The sequence below is a fragment of the Citrus clementina genome, unplaced genomic scaffold, assembly GCF_000493195.1.
Source record: "Citrus clementina cultivar Clemenules unplaced genomic scaffold, Citrus_clementina_v1.0 scaffold_6, whole genome shotgun sequence".
In the NCBI taxonomy this organism is placed as follows: domain Eukaryota; kingdom Viridiplantae; phylum Streptophyta; class Magnoliopsida; order Sapindales; family Rutaceae; genus Citrus; species Citrus x clementina.
The window spans coordinates 20,447,623-20,472,506 of NW_006262139.1; the positions used below are offsets into that span (position 1 = coordinate 20,447,623).

The 24,884-nt window shown below is 33.1% G+C and overlaps 3 protein-coding genes across 4 annotated transcripts; 1 reads left to right on the forward strand and 2 right to left on the reverse strand.

Moving 5' to 3' along the window:
* The first annotated feature begins 8,521 nt into the window (after nt 1-8,521).
* LOC18038506 lies at nt 8,522-9,867 on the forward strand. The gene has a single exon (XM_006430123.2). It carries the CDS (start codon nt 8,578-8,580, stop codon nt 9,517-9,519), a length of 942 nt encoding a protein of 313 aa, XP_006430186.1. The 5' UTR covers nt 8,522-8,577; the 3' UTR covers nt 9,520-9,867.
* Nucleotides 9,868-12,289: 2,422 nt separating this feature from the next.
* Nucleotides 12,290-14,407, reverse strand: LOC18039560 (alpha carbonic anhydrase 1, chloroplastic). The gene is made up of 6 exons (XM_006430125.2): nt 14,301-14,407; nt 13,896-14,110; nt 13,674-13,780; nt 13,104-13,206; nt 12,811-12,996; nt 12,290-12,671 (listed from the first exon to the last, which is right to left on the reverse strand). Exons 1-6 carry the CDS (start codon nt 14,371-14,373, stop codon nt 12,495-12,497), a joined length of 861 nt encoding a protein of 286 aa, XP_006430188.2. The 5' UTR covers nt 14,374-14,407; the 3' UTR covers nt 12,290-12,494.
* Nucleotides 14,408-17,668: 3,261 nt separating this feature from the next.
* LOC18039561 lies at nt 17,669-23,778 on the reverse strand. Of its 2 annotated transcripts, XM_024182820.1 has the most exons (13): nt 23,302-23,778; nt 21,921-21,985; nt 21,725-21,797; nt 21,544-21,562; nt 20,918-21,037; nt 20,712-20,781; nt 20,259-20,302; nt 20,119-20,160; nt 19,259-19,318; nt 19,029-19,096; nt 18,380-18,437; nt 18,163-18,255; nt 17,670-17,865 (listed from the first exon to the last, which is right to left on the reverse strand). In XM_024182820.1, exons 1-12 carry the CDS (start codon nt 23,604-23,606, stop codon nt 18,166-18,168), a joined length of 1,014 nt encoding a protein of 337 aa, XP_024038588.1. In that variant the 5' UTR covers nt 23,607-23,778; the 3' UTR covers nt 17,670-17,865; nt 18,163-18,165. The 2 variants fall into 2 exon arrangements, with proteins under 2 accessions (XP_006430189.1, XP_024038588.1); XM_006430126.2 differs by having other exon boundaries at nt 17,669-18,255.
* Nucleotides 23,779-24,884: the final 1,106 nt, after the last annotated feature.

Below are 24,884 nucleotides of genomic sequence, written 5' to 3' on the forward strand. Positions count from 1 at the left end.
AAAAAAAATTACAACTAGAAGTTTAAAAAAAATGTTACCACCGGTAAACTAGTCAATAATGCTACAACTAGCACAAAATAAAAGAAACCAATAAAGTAAGACTGGTGGATTATATTTGGCTTTATAGTTCTAGAATACTTTGAGTCAAACTTCTCCCCATAAGCAAATAAACAATCGTTGATCAAAGCTGCAGTTTTAGGTAAATAAGTTCTCAATTAATATTGTGTACATTTCGCTACTCTAAAATGCTAAGGAATTTAAGATATAACATACCTTTTATTTGCTTCTATAATGTTGTTCACATTTAGGTTTGAAAGGGTTGTGTTAGAGAAACCCTTACTTTTCTTTTTTCCTTTTTGACATGTATTTATTTATCTTATAATCTAATTTGATAAATTTTTATACACATTCTTTGAGATTGTGTTATTTTCTCTATCATATCAGTTTAAAATACAAGTTTTATAGTCGCAGGGAAGTCGCATTTGTTGGGAGAACCTGTGCCTCTCGGTTCGAGCGGGGACTGTAGTCTGGGTTGTGGTACGGGCTTAAAGGTGCCTCCCATAGTTGGGGCCCTCCCCAGGATACCTCGTGGTCAAAACCAAAAAAAAAAAATACAAGTTTCATAGAATAACTTAATTTGTAAATTTAATTAGTATTTTTCACTAACAAATCAATAAAATGCAAATTGTCAAGATTTACGAAAATGATGACCTTGAAATTCGTATAAATTAATTTAAAGTCCTTTTTGTTGAAACTTGGTCGTTCATGTTCTTTGTTGTTCACTACTTTAAACAAAATGAATCCATCAAATATTGGATTGTTATTATTATTAGCGAGCGGTTTTCAACCGTTCTTATCGCCACAGCTAGAATAATGCAAAAAAAAATTAAAGAGGTAGATATTCAATTAATTAAGTTTAACTTTCAATCATTATTATTCATTAATGTAATCTTCAATTATTGATTTGTCATTATTTGGCGGCACATGATTCCGTTTAATCAGCAACCAAATCCAGCTCTGAGTTGTTGGAACCACAAACGATCGCTAGATTGCAGCACACCTGATCAACAACTTGGATGTATGATATTAATTATAAAAAAAATATCATAGAGAAAAATTTGAATCCAGTATTGAGCCGACTTATACTCATCACCAACTCTAAATATTACTAAAATGCTGTCTTTTTTTTTTTTTTCTGGCTGAAAGCTAGCGAAGGCTTTGCTTCACATATATAATCAACACGAGCATGGTTTAAAGTCGTCGAAATAGACCACACATAATAATTAATACAACAATTCATCATCATCTCTGAAGTATCAAAGATTGGTTTTGCTCCTCATTTTTCTAGAATGTTTCATACGTATATATATATGTGTGTGTGTCAATTGTTGTGGACAAATAGAAGTTTCAAGGTCAATGGCATGTGAGTTTGTTTGTTTGTTTGTTTCTGGGATTAGATCAAAGCAAATAATAACACTCAACTCCGGCTACTGCAAAGTCCAAACATGTTGTGTCCTCAGTAGCGTAGACTTGCTTTCATCAATTCCATTGACCGGCAGCCCCATCGCATTTATTCATGCAACTCTTATATGTACAAAAAACAAAACAAATTTGGGTGAGAAATAATTGCTTAGTTTGATTCTAGAACGATGCAGAAGATACTAATTTTGAGATTGATTATTACTCGAATTGTAGTGATCACATATATAAAAGGTAATCGAACCCATGGTTCAGTTCTTTTTTTTTTTTAAACTGATTAAGCATCAGGTTACTGTATTACACAGAGATATATACAACTGCTATGACAGCAGGTCATTACACTGATATTTACAATCAGATATATATACATGAGACTTATATTATTACATTTTTATTCTATGAAGTATATGCCCATCCAAATATCCCTCACGGAGGAGGGATGTCTCTACTCCACTCGCATTTCACAAGGGAGTAAGACGTTATAAGAAATCTCCACACAATTATATTTAATTGAGGGAGGTTGAGTCCGTGGGGACTCGAACCATTATCCTCATAATCATACTTAACTTTGAGGACAATGGTCCACCACTGGGCTACAAACCCAAGTGGCACCCATGGTTCAGTTCTGATAATGGAGTCAAGGCTTCATAAATTGGAAACACCGCCAGGCAGGTCATTGATTATGTAATTGAAAAGGGGATGCAACAATCTCTTATTAGCTTTCTCTTTCACGGCAAGAGACGCACACGGTTTTGAACAAATTCGATGGGTACTTCAATTTAGGAATGCCAGGTCAATAGGAATGTATCAAATTCCGAGAGTCCAGAATTATCGAGTGATTTCAAACGAAACCGTACAATTGTTAAGAAAAGACAAAAGTGACTTCAATTTAGGCACGTTCTTCTTCTACGTGTCATGATTAAATTATTGATTGGGCGACGAGAATAAAAAGGTCATTCAAACTTATAAATGCTTTTAATCTTCTAGAAAAGTTGTTTGAAGCTCGATAAAGGAGAGGATTTTTCTTTTTCTTCTTTTTTTATGAGATGAAAGGAGGTGATGAAGCTTCACTTTTGGCCACCTATTTCGGCGGCGGCTCCAATTCTTCTCAGAAATTAATGATAAAACTTCTTACAAAATTTCAAAGCTTATGCAGTGCCTTTATTTTATTTATTTATTTTTATTTTTTGACTTTTGGGTTTGTTTCTGACTCTTCTAAGTCAGCCCCACTATCGGCTCGGCTTGGCTCAATCCAACTTGGCTAGGGTTAGAAAGAAAAAAAAATTGTACTTTATATTTATCGATAATCCAGTAATTTTCAATCAATTAAAAATGCCTTTTTTTTTGTGTGTGTCAAACTGTCAATTGTCCAGTATTGCCTCAACTGTAAATTTTTTTAAGCCCGGCCCAACGAAGGGTAAATTTAGACGTGTGAAAGTTGAAACAAATTTTTTTTTTTTTTTTTGGTAGTCAACGTATCAATTGAATTATTATTATTTTTTAATAATATGTTATTTGATAAAATCATTACAAATTTGGGGGGGCAAGGTACCTTATTAGTGTGAAGTGATAACAAGAGATTAGCTCGTATATAAGTTTTCTTAATGTGGCAATTGCATAATCATCAATGATATGATGAAATTGTTAAAACATCTCTACACGAACTTATGCGTGTGATAATTTAAGAAACACAAGGTCAAAAAATGTGGCAATTGCATATTCATCAAATTTAATTATTTTAAAAATAAAAAATCATAAATAATCATTTTGGAAGATTATGTTATTTCGACGACATGTGTATAGTTGAAATTTAAAAATTAGTTAATTGGAATAACTTATACATTTTTATATTAGTTAAACTATTAAATTATTAAGAACTTGTAGAGTGTAAACTCATTTTACGTGTGTATTTTAAAAACTCAATTGGTCTGAGAAGAATATGAAAAATTATCATGTGGTTCATTATTCAAATGGAGTAACAGATGTTCCAAATCTTCAATGATATGATTATGTATATGAAATTTAGTATATTAACTCTAATCAAAGTTATTTTTTTTAGCAAAACACCTTTAGTGGATATCGAATATGAGTAATGTCAGGCAAACAACCTTAGCAGAAGACCTTCAACACTGAACACACAAAAAAATAGTTGTTTTAGAACTTTAAAACGTGAGGCAAAATAAACTCATTGTAAGAGTTAAAATTCAATATGATAATTTTTTTCCTATATTCTAAAATTGAGGTGTCCTAAGAGTGCGTGACTAGCATTATTCATCGAACATTGTTACGACATTTCATTTTCATAAACATCTCACCCTACAAGTAAATTTAGTTTATTAACTATAATCAAAGTTTATTTTTTTTAGCCAAAAACCTTTAGTGGATAACGAATATGAGTAATTTAGGCAAACAATCTTAGCACATCTTCAACACCAAACACAAAAAAAAAAAAAAAATCATTTTAGAACTTTAAAACGTGAGGCAAAATAAAAAAATATTTGGGTACTTATTATAAGAGTTAAAATCCAATACGGTAATTTTTTTCCTACATTTAAAAATTGGGGTGTCCTGTGAGTGTGTGACTATGGTCATTCATCGAACATTGTTATGACATTTCATTTTTTTTTTAAAAAAACTCACTGTACAAGTAAGCTAGAATTTAACGATCAAGGAGTCATCGGTTCAACTTTGGGCTGTATTATTATAATTTGCAGTCATGATTGAAGACCATGCTATTTTCTTATCTTAGAAGTGTGAATCGTTACGAAAATATTAAGTTATTAACATTTGAATGATGTGTTATTTTATCTTTTAATTCATTCCCTCTGAATTTAAATGTTTGAAAAATTAACATGTTGACTTGTTATGACCTTATAAATCAATTGCAAATTATATGTAGGTATTAAAAAAAGAAAAAGAAAAAGAAATTACGAGTGTGTTATTATATATTGTGACAAACTTATTCGAATGTGTGTATTAATTGTGATTCAAATTATAATGCACACGTCAAATGGCTGTAGGCTTGTAGCCTATGCATTGCCTTGAGAAATAAAACATTTTTTTTTTTTAATTTTCCCCCAATCTCGGGGCTTGTTCCTTAAAATATGGTGGAAGATCATGACGAGTTCATTTTATATATATTTTTCTAATGAACCATTAATATTATACTTTATATGATCGCCAAACCCAAATCAACAAATGAAGCGTTATTATATTCTATAAAGGTACAATCAGTAGGTAAATCTTTCTGCTATACATTTTGAACCTACTAGAGCATGTGGGTGGAATTTTCTACCGGTTCTTTTGATTTCAAACGAACTAAATAGTTTCTTAACCGTTGTTGAAACAAAGGCTATTAAACTAATACTAACGAAATCAGAATTTGGTAGCATCTAAAATATACCCCCAAAAAAAAAATATTTTAACTAATTATACCAAAAGTATTAAGTAAGTACTTAAATTATTTTGACTAATTCATTTGTAGCCTTTGTCCATTAAAACCCCATTATTATCTGGGGCTAAGCTGATGGGGCCTCTCCCTGCACAAAAATTTAAAAAATCAACATTATTAATCGATTATTTAAAATCATAATTATCAATTTCATCGCTAATATGTATATGTTCTTCAATTATTGAATTTGGCATTAGTAGAAAGGAATGCCGTTGGTGCACATGTTCCATTTGGCAACCAAAACCAGCTTGAGTTGTTGGAATGGAACCCCAAAAGTAAAATAAGGCTCAACTAATTAGGTTCTTATAGTATGAGATTAATTAATTAATTAATTAATTATCGATGTAATTATATAGTAATTGCTGGGCAAAATATGGAGAATCAGAGATTTTGTTTATAGAATTTAATTAAATTACAAATGATATATGTGAAGAATTAGACGATTTGGTTGTTATGGTGCCCTTTTTCCGGGGGTAATTTTTGACTGCTATAGGATGTGGGCTAAAGAGGGGGTAGGGGGAAAAAAACGGAAGTTAATTTTACTTGGACCCGCATCACTAATAGTCAATATTTCAACGTGTTATTGTAAAAATAGAGGGGGAAAAATATTTTTTAATTATAATATACTAATAATAGGAGTACCGTTTTGGAGTATTTTCTAAAATATAAAAATTAAATAGATATTTATTGTAAAAACAATTATTAAAAGGCTGGCGCTACGTTACGTTTAACGTTTAACGTAGCGTACACCACACACAGCAACAGTTGTGGGTTCCACCACGAAAACTGTTGCTGTGTGTGGGACGTACGTTACGTTAAACGTAACGTAGCAGGACCCTTATTAAAAAGACATTTAACCTAATATATAAAGACTAAAGAGTATTTTTATTTATATTTTGAACGGAAGTAACTTGTAATAATCTTGACCAATTTGATTATTCTCGGTACAAATTATTCTTTCCAAATAATAAATCAATAAATAAATAAAAATATCATGGGTCACGTGATTATAATATAATTATATCATATCAGTTTGTACATAGTAATTTTTGTGTATATATAAATTCGTATATAAATGCACAGACATCGAACAATTAATCAGATGATAATTTACACTTCTCGTTGCTTTCAATATGTAGAACAGGATGTGAACAAAGATTTGTTCCTTTTCGCGTCATCACTGAATACTGACTCCAATTAGTCCAAAATTGGTTGTGAAAAAACTGGAGCCATTTTCTTGAACAATTTTTTATACTTTCATTTTCTAGCTACTGTATATTCAATAATAATAAATAATAACTAGGGTAATCTGCAATCAAACTTATTAATCAAATGCATTATCGGTTAGATTAGATTCATTAACAGACGAATAGACTAAAAATAATCTCATCAAATTACATGTACTATAGTATCTTACCATTCATCATAATCTCGTTACTCCGCAGATCAAAAAGAGAATCCTACCAACCCAAAAGAATAAGAACAAGATACGTATGGATTAATTTATTTATAAAAATTCCATATAATCTTCCATAAGATTTGTTGAATATAACAAATATGTATAAAATAAGTTGTTTATATAGTCTGAACACGAGAAGACTTCATTGAATTGTATGAGCAAAATTCGCTTTGGATATATCATGTATGTGTGATTTGCATTAATTAATTGTTAAATCTTACTATTATTTAGATCAACGCTAATTAACTAAATAAATGGAACATATGTGATGTTAATTAATTACAATGTATCACACAAATAAATTTTTTTTTTTAATAACTTCATTTGATTCTACCACCATTCTAGCTAATCAAGTGATAGTTGACTAAAAAAAATAATTCAATTTTTTTCTTAAAAAGTAAGTAGATAACCAATAGTCTAAATTCCTTCTTTACTTTGTCACATATCTTAAGATTTGAGCTTAGCTAACCAATTAAATAAAATTGATTTAAAATCACTCAACTAAATAAAACTTTTTTATTAAAAGTAAGTGGATAACTAAAGTATGAATCATCTTTCAACTTCTTACTTATCTCAAGATTCGAACCCGAGTGACCAACTAAATTTAAAACTACTCAACCACACTTTTGGCGAAAATTGAATTAATAATAGAAAGTGACGAGATCCATACCATAATCCCTCGACTTTGGGCAAATTTTTGATTTCTTGACTAACTATTCTTTCTAAACTATCTAAACAATATTCCAATATGTCCGATGTCTCCTCCTTGATGTCACGAAGGTTCCTTTAGGTTTATTAATTAATTATTCATTTATTCATTCAGTTTACATTTTTAGCCCGGATATTCATATATAGGTTATTGCATTTGGACCCATTTGAAATGTTTTGGAAATACAAAACAAACATAGTTAGAGAGAATAAAAGGAAAAAAAAAAATTTTAACGCATCTTTTTATAAATTTTAAAATTATACAAATTCAACAATACTTTTGCTTTACATGTTTATATATTTGTAGTATAGTTGGAAGATTATTTAATTATGACCTGCTGACCTTGTGGTCTTACATTAATTCATAAGATGAATTGATGAGATGAGCCAAAAATATATATTTTTATACGTAAGAAAAAAAAAAAGTTGAAATATTATATGACAGTGAACTAGTCAGTCTTTCAAAAGAGAAAAAGGAAAAGAAATACTCGGGTGCATGTAAAATAATGTTGCAAAACAACAGGGGGTGTATGGTATTTTGCCAGCAATTTTTAAGATAATAACATATGGAAATCAAAATACACGTCATTCGGTATCATTTTATGCTCATAATCGCAGACGATCAACATCGATGCAATTCCAATCCCCACCTAAATTAATTATTCCTTAAATGTGTAAATCAAAAAGCTAGTCAAATTGTCAAAACCGATAGCAATAAACTAATGGTTTAATTTATTTATTTATTTATGATTTATCATAACCAAAAATTAAAAGAATAATAATAATAACAATAATAGGGCGCCGACGTCGAGCCATTACCAGGAAGCAAACAAACAAAAGCTTAAAGCCGTTCTGCCTAACATTTTTCACTTTGACATTGCATGTTAATAATAATTAGAATAAGATTTCTCAAAGTTATATGTAATGTAATTTACACCTGCTCACATAAATAATAAATAATATAGGGTTTATTTACTGTTTATCTGAGTGGTGTAAATTATATTACATATAACTTAACACTTATCTTATAATAAAGATATGATTGTATTAAAATTTATATTTACTGGTACAATTTAATAGTTATCATAACTATATTTAACTATTAATAATATCCGTATAATTATAAAAATAAATATTAAATTTACACTTACTTCTATAATTAAACGTTCTTTACAAGAGATCAATTCTACCATAACCACCGTTTTATAATAATTCCCCGCTTTCGTCTTTTATCTCTCTCTTGTCGAAAACAAGAAAAAGTAAGTTCTGGAAACACAAAAACGAAAACAAAAATACAGCTACGTACTCACACACACACAGAAACCACACGCACGAGTCAACAAGTTGAAACTCTCCCTCCAAAAAAAACAAAGCTCACACGTCTGAAACTTCTCTATTATAAAAAGCATCCCCTTCATTTATCCTTCATCAAGTTCTCATCTCTCTCTCTCTAAATATCATTTCTTTTTGTTTTTTCATTATGCCACAAGTAGATCTTGAAACCCTAGTCTCAGCCTGCGCCGGTGTCTCTTGCGATAAAAAGATCGCCTGCGAAACCCTGGCCAACGCCATCAACAAAAACCCCAACCACGCCATCGAGACTAACGACAAGAACCCAAATCAAGAGCATCACGATGCTGATGATCATCAGGAACCGGAGATTCCGCCTGACTTGCCGCCAGATTCCTTTTGGCTGTCGAAGGACGCGGAGTTTGACTGGTTTGACCGCAACGCATTCTACGAGCGCAAGGAGTCGCAAAAGGGCCACTCCCACTCCAACCCGATTGGCCTGAACCCGAATCCGAGTTCGACTTCTCAGAGGTTTTCCACTCCGACGACGACGACTTTGAAGACCAAGACTTCGATCATTGGCCTGCCCAAGCCGCAGCAGAAGTTTGACCCCAAGTGTAAGAGACACTGTAAAACCAACACCAACTGGTTCCCCAAGCGATCCGGCTCGGTTGGCAAATCGGATGGTCCCTTGTGCGAACCCTCTTCTCCCAAGGTTTCTTGTATCGGTCGGGTCAGATCCAAGAGGGATCGGCGGAGATTGAAGAAGCGACAAGGTTCCGGTTCGGAGTCGGGGTCTTTGAGGAGTAAATCGGAGAGGAAACAAAAACCCGGTTTGTTTGCCAGTTTAAAGACCATTTTCCGGTTGAGGAAAGGATCGGAGGGTAAGAGTCGTGAGCGTCGAAAGGAATCGTCGGATAGGAAGAGTGGGGTTATTACTACTCACGACATAAGGGACAGGCTGCCGCGCGGTGAGGCGCACGCGCTGTTGAAGCGAGTGGAGTCTCCGCCGAGGAAGAGCATTTCAAGTGAACCGCGGAGGAGTCTGGATGGCGAACCGGTTGGTTTGGGTGGGATGACGCGGTTCGCTTCTGGTAGGAGGTCGGATTCCTGGATGGGTGACGTGGCGTGATCTGGAGGCGCGCTGGACTGGGGAGATTTCGTGTGGGTAGGGCAAGACTCAAGAGTAAGTAGTGGGGGAGGGGCCCAGATAAAAATGGACTTTACTAGCCGGTCGTGATTGGGGGTCTGTGGTGGGGCCCGCTTTGATTTTTTTAAATAGTCGTTGGGATAGATGATATGAATAACGGTTTCCCCCATCCTGTGAAAAAAAAAAAAAAAGGTAACAACATTTTTCACATTTTGATTTTTTTTTTCTTTTTGGGGTAAAGGTTTGTAAATATTAGAGTGTTTTTTTGGACTGATGGATTGTAAATTTTTTCTTGTAATAGTGGATTTAGTAATAAATTCTTGAAGAATATATATGGGTGTCTGTGATTGAAAATTTTGATTGTTTGGTAGAGCTGGCGAAGGTGAAATTTGAAAATATTGTTGGAGAAAAGTAAAAATTCAATTTGAATAAATGGTTAGTTAACATAAATAATGCATATTCAATTCACAGATTAGAATGTGATTTGTACGAGTAAATGAACAAATTAATGTTGAATTTGACTTCAAACTAGAAATTACGTATTCTTCTTTAGTAATAAAAATTTAAAAAAAAATGTTGTTTGAGGAATATGCAATGGGCTTTGAACAATCAATTGGTTAGCTAGGGATTGGTACGTGTTGCAAGTAACTTAGGGCTTCAGTGATTGGTGAAGATAATTCAATTTCAAGAAACCTTTTCAGTATTTGGCGTTTGCATTAATCTTTTTAATATTTGTAATCGTTAATACCAATTTACTTAGATATTAATCTCTCACCTTCAAAATAGTTTTGAGAATCGTTACGAATGAGAATGAACATGTATATTTACTATTGATACTATGGTAAAAATTGATGGTGTCAACACACATTTACGCTCATTATCATTGGCTATATCCCGACTATAAAGAAAAATTTAATTAAAAAAATAAAATTTCTGCGGTTTTAAAATGTTTAATCATAAACTTTTAAATTTATTAATTTTGTTTAACTTGTGTTATCGTGTGGTGGAACAATAGCAATTAAGAAAATATGTACCAAAATAATAATATATATACAAATATTTTGATTAATAAATTAACTTGAATTATTTATAAAGTAATATCATAATTCATAACTATTAATTTCATATTTTTATTTAGTCTTAGAGCATAAACTGTGTGGGTTAGAGAATAAAAGTCATGCCAACGCATTGAATAATGGCTAAAATCACATGAGTGATTGGGCTTTCTTTCATTTGGTGGGGTTTGGTTCACAAGTTAGGAGTCCTTGTTAAGGACAATGGCAAAAATATTATTGACTCTCGAGACGCCATAATTTGAGTAGTTTAGAATTTTGACTATATTGGCTTATCGCTAATCTCCATTTTCTCTGAAAATGACTTGCCTAGTCATGTTAAAATATCAGTCAGCAAAGTAAGGTAAAGCAAAATTCTTGATCTTTCATAACCCTTTTAAGTATTTTTCATGAAGAATCTTATTTGAAAGTTCGAGAGTTTCAAATGAGAGTGATACATCATGTTATGAGGTTTTTATTCGTGAAAAGCATACTTAAAAATTCAAAATGATAGAAAAATTTGAGAGTTTTAAATGAAATTGATACATCATGATATGAGGTTTTGTCATAAAATGCATACTTTTTTTTATATAAATCTGAAAATATATTAAAAAATAAAAAAAAGGAGAAGAGATACAAAATTCTCATGAACAAGAGTCAAGAGATTAAGTTATGAAACGATACTTATGATAGCCCTAAGTACCGTCAAATAACTTTTTCCTAATAGTCATTGGTGATTCATCCCACCAAGTATACATGGAACAAGATAAACCCAAGTTAGTCAAGCAATCCGCTACAGAATTTCCTTCTCGAAAAATATGGGAGCATCTAAAAACCATATTTTTAATCAAGCTATAACGTCATAAAATGCATACTTAAAAAGCTTGAAATAATAAGAAAGTTCGAGAGTTTTAAATGAGACTGATATATCATGTTTCTAAGGTTTTTTTTTCATAAAAAGTACACTTAAAAATTCGAAATGAGAGTCTTAAATGAAATTGATACAATTATGATATGAGGTTTTGTCATAAAATGCATACTGAAAAGTTTGAAATGATAAGAAAATTCGAGAGTTTTAAATGTGACAAATATATCACATTATGAGTTTTTTTTTTTTTCATGAAAAGCATACTTAAAAATTCAAAATGAAAGTTTAAAATGAAATTGATACATCATGATATGAAATTTTGTCATAAAATGCATACTCAAAAGTTTAAAATGATAGGAAAGTTCGAAAATTTTAAATGAGAGAGATATATCGCGTTATTTATTCATATCCAACCGTAATATTGATGCATCGGATTGATACTAGTTAAAAGTCGTTGCTAACCACGTTGATGAGACAAAACTTGTCTGAATTTGAAGTTTTGAGACAATAGGAGTGAAGTTTTTGACGGATAGTTTCAAAGGGACTATTGGGATCAATTTGAATACAATCGCCAAATTTGACTCCTAGGCAGAAGCGTGCGATTGTGAATGTGCGGTTGTTATCCAATTGTCGGGATCAATTTAGATAAATGACAAAATAATGGAGCAAATTTCTAGGGAGAAGATTGAACTCTTAACAATAAGTGCTAAGGCTATTAATTAATATTATAACTCAAGATTACCCCTACAGCAGGTAAGGTTATTAGCAGTCGGCCATGACATGACCAAAACAAACTGGAAATAGAGAAACACGCACAGTTAATTGTAATTTTCTTTTTCTTTTTTTAATAATGGATGGTGCCTTGTCATCATATTTAAAGTCGAAGATCGCTTGAAGCTGTAATTGACGACTACAACTGGAGCAGCACTTCAGGACACCAGAGACAAAAATATAAGGCACCACAACAAAAATACAGAAATAATTTCTTTTCTTTTCTTTTTTCATTCTCCTTTCTATTTTTTCCGGACAGCAACTTGTCAGATTGACCCTGGGACGAATTTATTTCTGTAGGCTTCAACTCGTCCTTTCTTATGTACTTTGAATAATTCGACTTTCCTGTCGTTGAGGGGCTGCACTGGCCTCGAGTTGAATTTACAATCCTTGCACAATGGTTCTCTCAGAGCCGTTACTTGCTCCTCTGAAATTGATCTCACCTACAAACCCCAAAAAAAGAAAAAAAATAATAATTATTATTGTTCTTTTTTCTTTTCTATCATCACATATTTAATAAAATTTAATTTAATTGTTGCTGGTCGTGTTTGAGCTTAAAAAAAAAAAAAAAAAAAAAATTACCCGAGCTAGGACGGTCCAGACGACGTTTTCGGTGCATGGAGGAGTAGTTAAAGAACCATGATATCTGTAGTATCCCTGAAGAGGTTGCCTGGAGTAGTCGCGGTCCATCATACCAACATCAACATCGGAAGTCTTGGGGTTGCTCGTGCAGCTCTCACGGGTCAGCTGGGGCAAGTATGGCATTAACTGCATGCATGCAATTATACAGCGTGATTATTTAACAAGTCATTATTATTATTATTATTATTATTATTATTATGTATCAACCGTGAACAAGTTTTGTAATCAGTTACCTTGGTGACGACAGGATTTGGGTCGCCGTATTTGTAGAGGATTGCCACTACTGCGACGTCCTTCTCTTCTGTCTGATGGACAAGATGGAGCTCAGCAGCAAATCTGTTGATATTAGTTAATTACTTAATTAATTAAGTATATGATCGAATTAACTTGCAAATCAAATTTAATTATCACTTTTCACAAACACTGAAAAATATCGAGACCAATACCATGACATCTAAGGTTTTGTTTGGTGTTGAGGCGTTGTAACTTAAGTATTATAGTTGTGCAAAAAAAGAAAAAGTTGTAATTGTAAAACAAAAAAGTTAATTATTTTATTGTAAACATGTTTGTTAAATAATAATTTTGACAACAATAGTAAAAATATTATAAAATTTTCATCGTAAAAATGGTGGATTAAATCAACTTAATTTTAAAGCCACTATAATTAATATTTACCAAATATTTTAGTTTTGTAGCATCAAATCTCAATAACAAATTCAGCCTAAATTTATCTATGTAATGTTTATGTTTTGGTGGGATTGGGCCAAGTTGTATTGGGCATCAACTCAAGAGAGAGTACACACCGCTCTCCGTTAATCGTGTGCTCGGAAGGAGTGTGCCAATGCATTTGTTTATAGAGATACTTCTTCCCATTTATGTTCAATTCTCCAGCTTTTCCCTCGTAATGTACCTGCATTTGCAATCACAAAATTTGATCAGATCGAACATACAAATTACAACTGTACAAGAAACCGAGGAAACCAACAGCATCACATTGTTTTAAATTCAGATAGCTAGGCACGAACCCCAATGGAGTAGCCGGAGTTCATCAGAGTTGCATTTACAGAATAGTACTCCTTGGACAAGGGTCCCAATTCCTGTCTCTGGGCGGTTTTGTTCTGCATAATGTCCACTGGAGACTGATGTTTTCCTGTCGAACATGTATTGAAATTTGGACTTAACTTTCCCCAGTTCTCAGGGCCGTTATCTGCCACGTAGCTAAACCTCACTTCAGCAATCCCTGCTCCGAATTTAAAAAATCAAAGATATTATCATATAAACGTCTGCATTTTATATAATTCAGATTAATTTTCTGCCATAGTAACATTACATTAATAAAAAAAACATAAAATTTTCCAGGAGTTTTATGTGAGCGGGATTTGAATCTCAGATTTCCGAATAACGAAAGAGAGAAAGAAGAAAGATTATACCCTGCTCGACCATCGCCGAAGCAGCATTGAAAAGCAGTGAAAGGGCAACGACGATGGCAACTCGGGGGACCATGATTAATTGAGTCCTTTTTTTTTAATTAAAAAAAAAAAGAAAAAAAGAAAGGACTATGGAAATGTTCTTAAAAGCTCTGTTATAAAGGGCTTATAATTTGGGGGGTTAATGCTGCTATACTTGGACAATACAGCTATTGGCTCTTAGGAAGCTTTGAAATTGCCTTTGGCTTCGGATCCCTTGTGACTAGCACTATTTATACACGTAGTTTTTTTTTTTTTTTTGGGCGTTTGCTACAGCTAATTTAGTGGGGTCATTTTTGTCCAATAATTAATTTTTCCACTATACCCAAAAAAAAAAAAAAAACCAAGAAAATATTAGATCTTAATTGGAGATCTGCTGTCCTATGAGTTAATAGTATTGCATGGAAGCATGATATTGTGTGGTTTTGGTATTTAAATATGAAAAAAAAAAAACAAGATCATTCTAGACCGTCAAAATTGTAAATTCGGATGATTATATATAATTGTGGGTCATTTTATAATCTCAGGATTTTCATAATTCTGAATTTCTGATCGACGTTCCCCAACTTTAAAAATTTAAAATAAAAAAGCAGTGGACTACGGAGTAATGCACACGTGTTGTTGTTTCAACGAGTTATTACTATATTATGTGTATACATTCTTAAGAAATCAATCATAATAAAGAAAAATTTCAGTGTCGCATTTACATGTTTTAGAATACAAAATTGAGGTTACATAATGATCTTTAATTACAGTTTAAAATATTTAAAACTTGTATTTTAAAATGTACGTATGTCTCTCAAAAAAAAAAAAAAAAGAACTTTATGATCAAATTTATATACAAGTTAAGAGGTCGCTGCATATGACCGAAAACGAATCTACACAAAATTAATATTTGTTGTCAAATAGGTACATTACATTTCATAGGAAGAGTTTTAATTATAATATAAGTAAACTTGCTCTCGTGCGTATTATTGATTTTGCTGATCACCTAGTGCAAGCTTACAACAAGCCTCCAATAATTCACTTCCTACTCTCAACTTAAAAAGGCCAAGGCAGAGGAAAGCCAGCTGATAACTCTCTATATTAAAAATATAAATTAATTAATTAACGTGGTGAGAAGGCATTGGATTCAATCCATGAAAAAATGAGTTTTTTTTTTTATATTTTTTTTTCTCTTAAAGGAGTGAGAGTAAATTTCTTCCTAACGAATTGTGAATTGTTAGATATCACAACTTAAATTAATCCACTATAAAATGTCTAACAAAAGTCCTGAGAATATGTTTTTTCCTCGTATATAAGTTTTGAATTGAAATTCTTATAGACATCTCTTCCGTTCTTTGAATGAGAGTAAATTTTATTTGAATTTGAAACAAATTTCAAAATACTAAATATCGCATTACTTATTGATACGAGTAATCCTTTTTTTTTTCCTCCAAAAACAATCCAATATGAATAAGTTGCGGGCCAAAATTAAAGAGGTGTATTGTCGAATCATCCTCAGCCAAGGACGAAATTCGACCTCCCCCTGCTCTGCTCTGACACATGGGTGGTTTAGTTCACTGCAGAAGAAGAGACCGACAAACACAAATCTTTAGCAAGTGGTCTCCTCTCCACACAATATTTTGTGCCAAATATATGTGGAAATAAGCAAATGCAAAAGCAAAAATGCTAGTGCTTCCCGTCCTCTCAGTTCTCAGCACCACTCAGGTCTCGGGCCCTCAACATGAAAGAGAACCAAGTATATATCTACATCTCTACTAGATGGTAGTCTTTTGGTTCCATTAGCAACAGCATTTAACATTACATCATTTGACCGTTGACCTTTTAACGTATGTGAGCCAACGTTAGTATTAAAATAAAAGTCTAACCGTAGGAAGAATAATGGATTTAAGAAATATATCGAAACACTTGCATGTCTTTGTGTCAACCATCCATGTGCGGATGTGCATAATCAAACAGAACACAAAAGTCGGTATCCACCTGACACTAGAGGAAGGCAACGGCAAACAATTATAAATACACGAGTGCACTGATTTGATATTGAGGGTGGAGGCTGGATAGCTGTAGGTTAAGAATTATAGTATTAAAGTGTTTGTTAAATATTAGATAGATATAGTGGCTCGAAAAATAAGTTGATTTAATTTCATATTTTTATTATAAATAGTTAATAAAATATATTTATTGTTTTTTGTTGAAATTCTTATTTAAAAATTAAATTTTCGTATACTATCAATTTTTATTTTATGGATAATTTTTTTTATAACAACTATGACTTAAAAGGTATGAACGGCACCTCAATACAAAATAAAGCAGAAGTTTGGTGCCATTAACGATGTGCAAGCTTTGTAGTGGGGGAATCAGATGCCTTATCCCATCCACCACTAAATTGCACAAAGAGGCTGGTGATTAAAATTGAGAGAATGTAGTAAAATGAATCTAGCTGCCACACAAAAAGTCCAAAGCAGAAGCTGCCAGTAGACAACTCTTTAGTTTTGAACTTCATATCAGAGATAAAGAGATTCTGCAAAATGGGTGACGAGTGAAGAGGTCAACTTGTGGATATTCTTCTCAGCCCCCACAATGTGAGAGTCAGGGGCCACACTTCATCAGTTCCTCCCGCGCATCATTCTTCAAAAGCAAACAGTTTTCCAAATTTATCATCATTTGATATTATAAGAATGCATCTGGGGATGTGGAAACTGGGGATGCATTTGTCGGTTACTGATACAAGATAGAGGCGATTGCTTGTTCTATATGTCACGTCGCTATTGGATGAGATACGATCTAATCCTTTTATCGTGCAGGAGCAAGCAAGGGAGAGCACTCACTGAAGCTGCAGATTTGAGTCCGTGATAACCTCAGTGCACAGGGAAGCCTCTACACCATTAACAGTGCCTCCGCTTGTCAGTACCATTTTACCCGCTTGGCATGGAATGGTGGTCCATATAGGACACAGAAATCTAGTCCTACTTTCATGGCACATAATACGGGTTAGATGCCTACAATCAACTCAAAAAATTAGGTGATGGTGCTGGTTTTTGTACCATTTATGACAGGTTGGATACTTACCATTACCTAAAAAGTCTAGTATAAATAGGGCTACGTTTAAGCACATGATAAATTAAAGGTTTCTATTATGTTTGAAGTAAGACAGTGCGATTGAGCCTAGAGTTATCCTCCACGAAGCAGATCCCTCATGGATTCTATTCCCCAGGAAATTATAAATACTCTGTTAGGAAATTGAAATTCTTCATACTGAAATTTAAATCCTTGCATCACACAGAAGCTAAACATCAGTAAGTAGATACAAGAACTTTTGAGCACTAATAACAACATTAACTTTGCTTTCTTGTTTTATCCAAGTATAAAATTCAACAAAGTAGTTCCCATTATTTGAATTGAGTTTAACAAAACTGAAGATAAGTAACATAGACTCTTGGAGTATTTTGTAGACCGCTTTAGTTAACACTTTACAGCTACTTCTTAAACTAAAACACCCCGCCAAGATCCCTTCCATTGCATTATTCTGTTCCGCAAAAGGGGAAATGCTGTAAGAGTTCACAATAAGTACTACAATCATCTGAAAGTGCAGAAGCTATTCTCGCACATAATAAATAAAAGAATAACCATCATGTCACAAAACTAACTTATTAAGAAGACTCACTCAGTTGGGAACTAATTTTATTACAAAGAAGAAATCAGAAACATCTACACATCTCTTTGAGTATTAATATATATATATATATGATTTTGTTGGTGAAAAGGCAAAGGTACTTGTACCCAAGAGGATTAAGAAAACCTAAAAAGCCCTCGAAAGCTTCACCTATCATTGCGCATAAGTTGCTCTTAAATATTCAACAATGTCTGCACTTTCAAACATTTGCACTCCTGTATTTGGATCTTCTAAGTAAGGTACCTGTGAACAATTGTGGTCAATCGTTATTATCTGTGTCATTTGAGACATGTCAAGCCGGTGTTTCAGTTTTATTTTTCAGATTTTAAAAAACTCACCATAGATGGTTTAAACCTAAATAAATTACCTGAAAATGTTTAGCTTTTTCAATCAGAATCTGTCGTTTTGGGCTGCCGCGAGCACAACTGAGAAAAGTCAAAAGAAGCATCATTCAGAAAAAGTCTGGTAAGTAGTAATGATATAAATCCATGGGCATTTGTATTTACAGAGACCAAAACGCTAGAATGTACAATAATCAATGATCTATCCACAAACCAGATGGAAGTATCTATGATAATAGGGAGTGAACTCTCACATTTGTACATGGATAGCCACATCTAATATACAACATTAAAAAAAAAAAGTGGAAAAATAACTCGTGAAGGAGGGAATAGATTACTAAACTCAATGCCGTATTGTTCATGATATACATAATAATCCACGCAGAAGGGTTTTGAAACTCCACAATAAGCCATGCAATAATATCTGTCTTTTTTTCAATTTCAGTAAGAAGTATCATACATGTCATGAAGCTTTTAATTTTTTTTTCCTTTTTGGGGTAAGACAGGAGTTGCATATGTAAAGCTAAAAAATCTCCAACTACTAGTTCAACAGTGACATAAATTGCATGCACTTGGTGGCTACATGCAGTCGTATATTGCGTAATTAATAAATCATGTTTTACAATACAACCAAAAGGAGAAAGGACAGATCAGATGACCACACAAGGACTTTACCTCCGCTGCAAGTGCGGTAACTCTAATTCTACAAGCACTTCACGTACAACTTTGCAGAATGGGGAACCCTGATAAGGAGAATAAAACCACAGGAAACCAAAGGGATACTGAATCACATTCTTCTAAATAAAATAAGGAGATCATGGAAGTCCCAAATTTTGGATGAGGAATGTCAAAAAATATTACTCCTTGTACTTTAAACATTAAAGACTGGCTAATACTCCACCAACCTCGTATGCCCATACTTCAAGTGGCTTGGGTGGCAATTTAGCAGGAGTGTAAGATTGTCCCTGCAAAAAAATGACACAGAGGGTTCAGCAAAACTCTACACCCAATTCTAGTTTAGTATATAGTGACCTCTTGATGATTAAGACTGTGCTGAATAAACTGTATATACAGAAAGATGCAGAATGGTATCCTACAACTTATCTAAGGGATTCTTGGTAATATTTATTTTAGAAAGGCTTTTATTTTGTTACTTTTGTATTTGTGTTAATTAGGTTATTCATTTGATGTAGATTTATTGTTTCATATTTGGTTATGATTTGGTCAGCATAAACAGGGCCTTATTCTCATCCACTACAAATAATGTTAAGGTTTAATTGTTTTCTCCCTAATCTTAATTCTCAAATTCTTCCTTCTATTTCTGATTCCCATCTCATATTATTTTCTGTAGTTTTCTTTCTCTTTTATAACTCTTCTCTATCTATCTATTTCTTTCTTCATCCTTCATCAATCAGTATCAAAGCTTTCTTCTCCCACATCACAAAATGTTACATAAATAAACCAGTGGATCAATTAGATAGATAACAAATGAAAGCTTAAACTATTAGGCGGTAAGCCCCCAATGGTATGAAGATATGTCAAATTCAAGATCTAACAAATGTGGGATTCCCTAACATGCACCTCATATGTGAATTTAGGATAGCAACACATGCCTATACTTTTGTATAGAACATTAGACTGTTAGTGGAACGAAATTCACATTTAACATTTGATTTAGTCGATACAGATTTCCTGGCACAGCTATAGCAAACAATGCATATCAGATTTCTCCATCCCAAACATTATGGAACGAAATTCATGTTACCTTTCCTAAACGACCAATCATAGCAAAGCCTTCAGTCAAAGTCTGCAATAAATCCACAATCACACATTATATGATTTTGAATTTTCATTTTACAAATGGGCAAGCATTACTAACAAAAGAGTTAAATGCTAATAACTAACCGTTAGTAAACCAAGTGAGAGCATGAAAGGAACGCTTCCATCACCTAAACAAAGAAATAAAGTTGAGTAAAGACAAAGAAAGCATAAGAAACAACATGCCATTAAAATTTTACAACCTTGTCATTGAAGAAAAAGAGCTTCAGAAGAATTAACTGAAAGTCAAAATGATTTGTAAGACTACCAAAGAACTCATCACGTAAAACTTATCTTAACTAGGAGGGTGGAAGCATAATTTGCAGGTCTTCTAGAAAAGAATATTATTATTATTATTTTACGAAGATGGAAAATTGCCGTAGACATACTAAAATTCTGAATAAATGGAATTCTTCTTGTTATAATGTGAGTTTGATATCTTCCGCACTCACAAAAATGCAACTATTAATTGATGAAATATTGCAAAAAACAAATAATAAAATTGACACACAGAAAACAGGTGAATGTAACCATACACACCATATTTGCCAACCAAGTACTTTATTATATTGTCTGATTCATACATTGAAACTCCTGTATTTGGGTCAACCTGCAACCACAAACGAAGGTATAATCATAGATTGAACAGAAAATTGAAACCAGTCCCTATTCATATATAAAGTTGGAGTAGAAATAACCAAGAGTGCAGACTAATGATTCAGAAAAGAAAAGGAAGAACATCAGACCATGTAAGGGAACTGCTTTTTACCACCCATCTGCAAAACCTTTGGACGAAAATTGGGACCATTTCTTGGACAAGGATAATATAGAACATCAAGATCCAACACCGCAACAATTTCTCTAACCTGTTTATAGATATTATACGATGTAATGAACCCATTGAATAATTTCAAAAACTTGCCACATTGCAGAAGACACCACATACATATAATGCACCTGGAAACCAGATATGAACCATAGGTGTCAAATTGAACATGCATGGCATAATCCTTTAGAAGTGCAATTTCAGTTCCGATGATATCTAAATGCAGTACACCATTTACCATTATCATATGAATATTATAACTGCAATATTTAGTATCAATAGCTATAGATGGACTGGTGAATTTATCCGGACATTCTATCATTTGAGACATGACCATTCAACCAGATTTGAGGGTAGCACCTCCTCCAAGAGTTACAGTGTGCTGGAAATGTCCAGACCAGTGATACAGAATTATGACATGTAGTGTGTAACTATTTCAACAACATTTGATTCATTATATACATCTTCACAATTTCATTGCTCAATTACGAGCATATTACACTATCTAGTACATGCAAAATGGATGATACTCTGGAGTAATGTTACCTTTCGACAAAAGGGACAGCTGAAGTTTGCACGTGGTCCATGGTAATCCATATGTGGAGAAAACAACACGAGCAGTCAGTCTTTTCTTTACCATGAATGGCATAAGGAAATGTATACGATGGCCAAAAACAAGAATACACAAGGCAAAACACCAAAGGTAAAAATTCCAACTATAGAGTACCTTTCATACTCATATATCTCAATAGGCTTCTCTGGACGAGGGCCTAATTTTGAGGTCTCCTTCACCTTAAAACCTGTTAAAGTCAGCTGGCTCAGCTAAACTGTCAAATGATATGAATTGAATTCGATGTCTTTAAGGATGCATGCCAATTTCAGAAGTCTTGATACAGAAGTAATGTAAGGAATTTGACCACTACCAGCTATTTCCATAGCATACTGATCAGGTGGAATCTCATCCTTGGAGACAAAAGACGCACTATATCTGCCACATTACAAAGTAAATGCCATATGATTAAGGTGAAAGAAAGTGTCCAGGGCTAAATTAATAAAAAATGATAGATGATGTGATGCATTCAGCAGGGCCACTTGTGCTTGGTTTTGTAATATTCAAGGAGAATAAGGATGGATTACTCAGTAGGACTTCTCTTATTACCTATAGATTTATTGTCTATCACAAATGATAACTGATGAGCCCTACCCCTATTTACTTCATGATTTGCACCTACATATTTGTAGATCCCAGCCTAAACCATGATAAAACCTACTTAATTCCTTTCCTTCTGTAGTAAGATATCCCGTATTCCTCTGACATAGTACTACATCAAACTGAGTGAAGCACCCACAGAGAGAAGTGGATAGACCATAAGGAATAAGGATGACAAAGAAAATCACTTGGTAATATAAGCCATCGCAGTGCAATATACTTAGCAAAACTAGATATGCAATCTGCACAGTTAAGCTCCATCTGTCTTAGCTAAAAACTTTTGGGTCATAAAAGTTAACGTGTTCCATATTGATATTAACTCTATTCCTTAGCTACTTAAATTTCAAGTTCAAGAAAAATCAATCAACCAATAACAAGGGCTCCAGTATAAAGAGATAGCTCTATGCAATTATTTCTTGCAAAATCATATGCAATATGAAAGTCAATAAAAACCACTACTCTGAGTATTTATCTTGTCCAGTTTTGTTATTCATAATGATCAGAAATAACTTGAATTTGTCTGCAACAGCAGCTTGACGGTTACACTGGGACATCTGCTAAAGAATTCTCCCAATGCAATCCAATATTCTAGCTTGCCCATTGTCTTTTCCTTCTTTACAACCAAACCGTATATCCTAACAACAATGATTAGACTTAATTAAATCCAGATACCTCCAGAGGGGCTATATGGTTCCAGTCTTGAAAGCAACTCCACAGAATTAGCAACTGTTTAATTGTTGTAAATCTTGCATAGTATTTTATTTCATTTTTATCTTTTAATTTCCTTTTAGTCCAAGGTTAGCTACTAGGCTAGCATATTAGCGATGTAAATATGTAATGAATTCAAGATATCACGTGCTCCAATTAATATCTTCTTCTTTTCATTTCAATTCAACATACTCTTGCTTGAATTCAGTATAATCTATTTAACCTATCCAAGAACAAGCACTTGACACGCTAACAACTACAAAAAAGGGTTTAATTCAACCATTAAACGAACAAAATTAAATCATTAAACAAATAAGTAATGGCTATCAAATCTTAACACAGATTAGTTACAATAATTGAAAAAAAAAGGAAAAAAATACAATTACCCTGAAACAAAAACACCAGTTCCAAATCGAAAGAACAGAGCAAGGGCGGCGCCCAATATGTCCAAAGCCTTGTCAGGTCTAACGGCGAATCGCTTCGGCTCAGGTGGCTTGAAATTTGGCGGGGCAGCAAATGGCGTTGGTTCTGGTTTTTCCTGGGTGCTTGTGGTTGACGAAGAAGATGGAGTTTGTGGGGTTTTTGAAGATTCTGAGGTTGCTCTAATGGAAAATGAGGTTCTGGGTATTTGACGGCTGCCGGAAAGTGGCCGGAAAAGTGAAGGTTGCGAGAAGTTCAGCACTCCGGCCATTGGCTTTCTCGCTGGGAGAGTTTTTAAACTGAGAGTTAAGTGTATCTTCGTTTGAGTGGCTCCTTGTGTAGAACTAGAAGTGGTGGTTAGTAAATTTAGTTTAGGTGGACGCCGGAGAGACAGGTAATACAGTTATTTGATTTTTGTTTTCCCAACAAAAAAAGAAAAGAAGTTTAAAATGATCTAGTAATAAGAGTCCTCTCAGAAATTCTTTTTTAAATTAGAAAAAATTATTTTAATAGAAGATATTTTTTTAGATATATTCGGAGAAATTATTACTATTGTTATCTGATAATATTTGTGAAGAAAGGGTTCAGCGGGGTTCATTTTGGAATGTTGTGTTTGTGGATTGGACTGGACTGGACCTTGCATGCGAGTCCATTAAAATTAGAACCCAACACGGCCCAGATCTGTTATAATATTTTGAATAAAGCGAATTATATTAGAAAAATTAATTTCAGCAAATCTTTTGTAAAATTTGCTAGTTTTAGTTGCATAGCTCACCCAAGATAAAGCATCTCTTCGTTTACTTGGTTACTGTCAGTTCACAAGGCTTTCAAAATTGAAATTATGATGTAAATAAGAAGTTACATAAACCGTTAAGCAGCTACATATTCAAACAAGCCTCATCTCATGTGTGGAATAGATTTGATTGTAAAGTTATGATCTTAATTTTTTTTCTGTTGGTGAGTGCTAATAAGCTATGAAGACACTTGCTATAAACATAATCCTACAATCTAATTTTAAAGGCATGTTTTATTTATTTATTTATTTTGATACATTGATATATTACGATAAGAATCATAATCATGCTAATATTTATAATAATAAAAAATATATTGAGATTATCTTTAACGAGACTATCTTTAATAAGTGTAGTAGTATATCTCAAAATTTTATCCTCACATAATATTAAAGGGATATTTGTTCAATCCATATTAATATAGGAGAAAATTTACTCTTACCCATTTCCCCCACCCTATATTTTAAGTTGGTGTTTGCTAATAAAGAAGTATGAAGAGACTTATCGTCAGCATTAATTGAGAGAAATAGTTATATCATAAGTGCTTGATGATTTACAACCATTAATTAATATTCCAATCAAGTTATAATTAACCAACGGGCAAATGCTATGTTACAATTAATGTAACATACACACTCAACAATAACCACACAAATTGTGTGGGCCCATCATTTGTGTGGTTGTTATTGAGTGTGTATGTTACATTAATTGTAACATAGGGGCTCCCTTAACCAACGGGGGATTGTTCTTCATGG

Coding starts and splice junctions, on each gene's coding strand:
- LOC18038506 (XM_006430123.2), top strand. CDS start 8,578: ATGCCACAAGTAGATCTTGAAACCCTAGTCTCAGCCTGCGCCGGTGTC.
- LOC18039560 (XM_006430125.2), bottom strand. CDS start 14,373: ATGGTCCCCCGAGTTGCCATCGTCGTTGCCCTTTCACTGCTTTTCAAT. Junction 14,111..14,300: donor TTCGGCGATGGTCGAGCAGG/GTATAATCTTTC, acceptor AATTCGGAGCAG/GGATTGCTGAAGTGAGGTTT. Junction 13,781..13,895: donor ACTCCGGCTACTCCATTGGG/GTTCGTGCCTAG, acceptor TTGCAAATGCAG/GTACATTACGAGGGAAAAGC.
- LOC18039561 (XM_006430126.2), bottom strand. CDS start 23,606: ATGGCCGGAGTGCTGAACTTCTCGCAACCTTCACTTTTCCGGCCACTT. Junction 20,782..20,917: donor AAAAGCAGTTCCCTTACATG/GTCTGATGTTCT, acceptor TTGTGGTTGCAG/GTTGACCCAAATACAGGAGT. Junction 19,097..19,258: donor TTGAAGTATGGGCATACGAG/GTTGGTGGAGTA, acceptor TCTCCTTATCAG/GGTTCCCCATTCTGCAAAGT.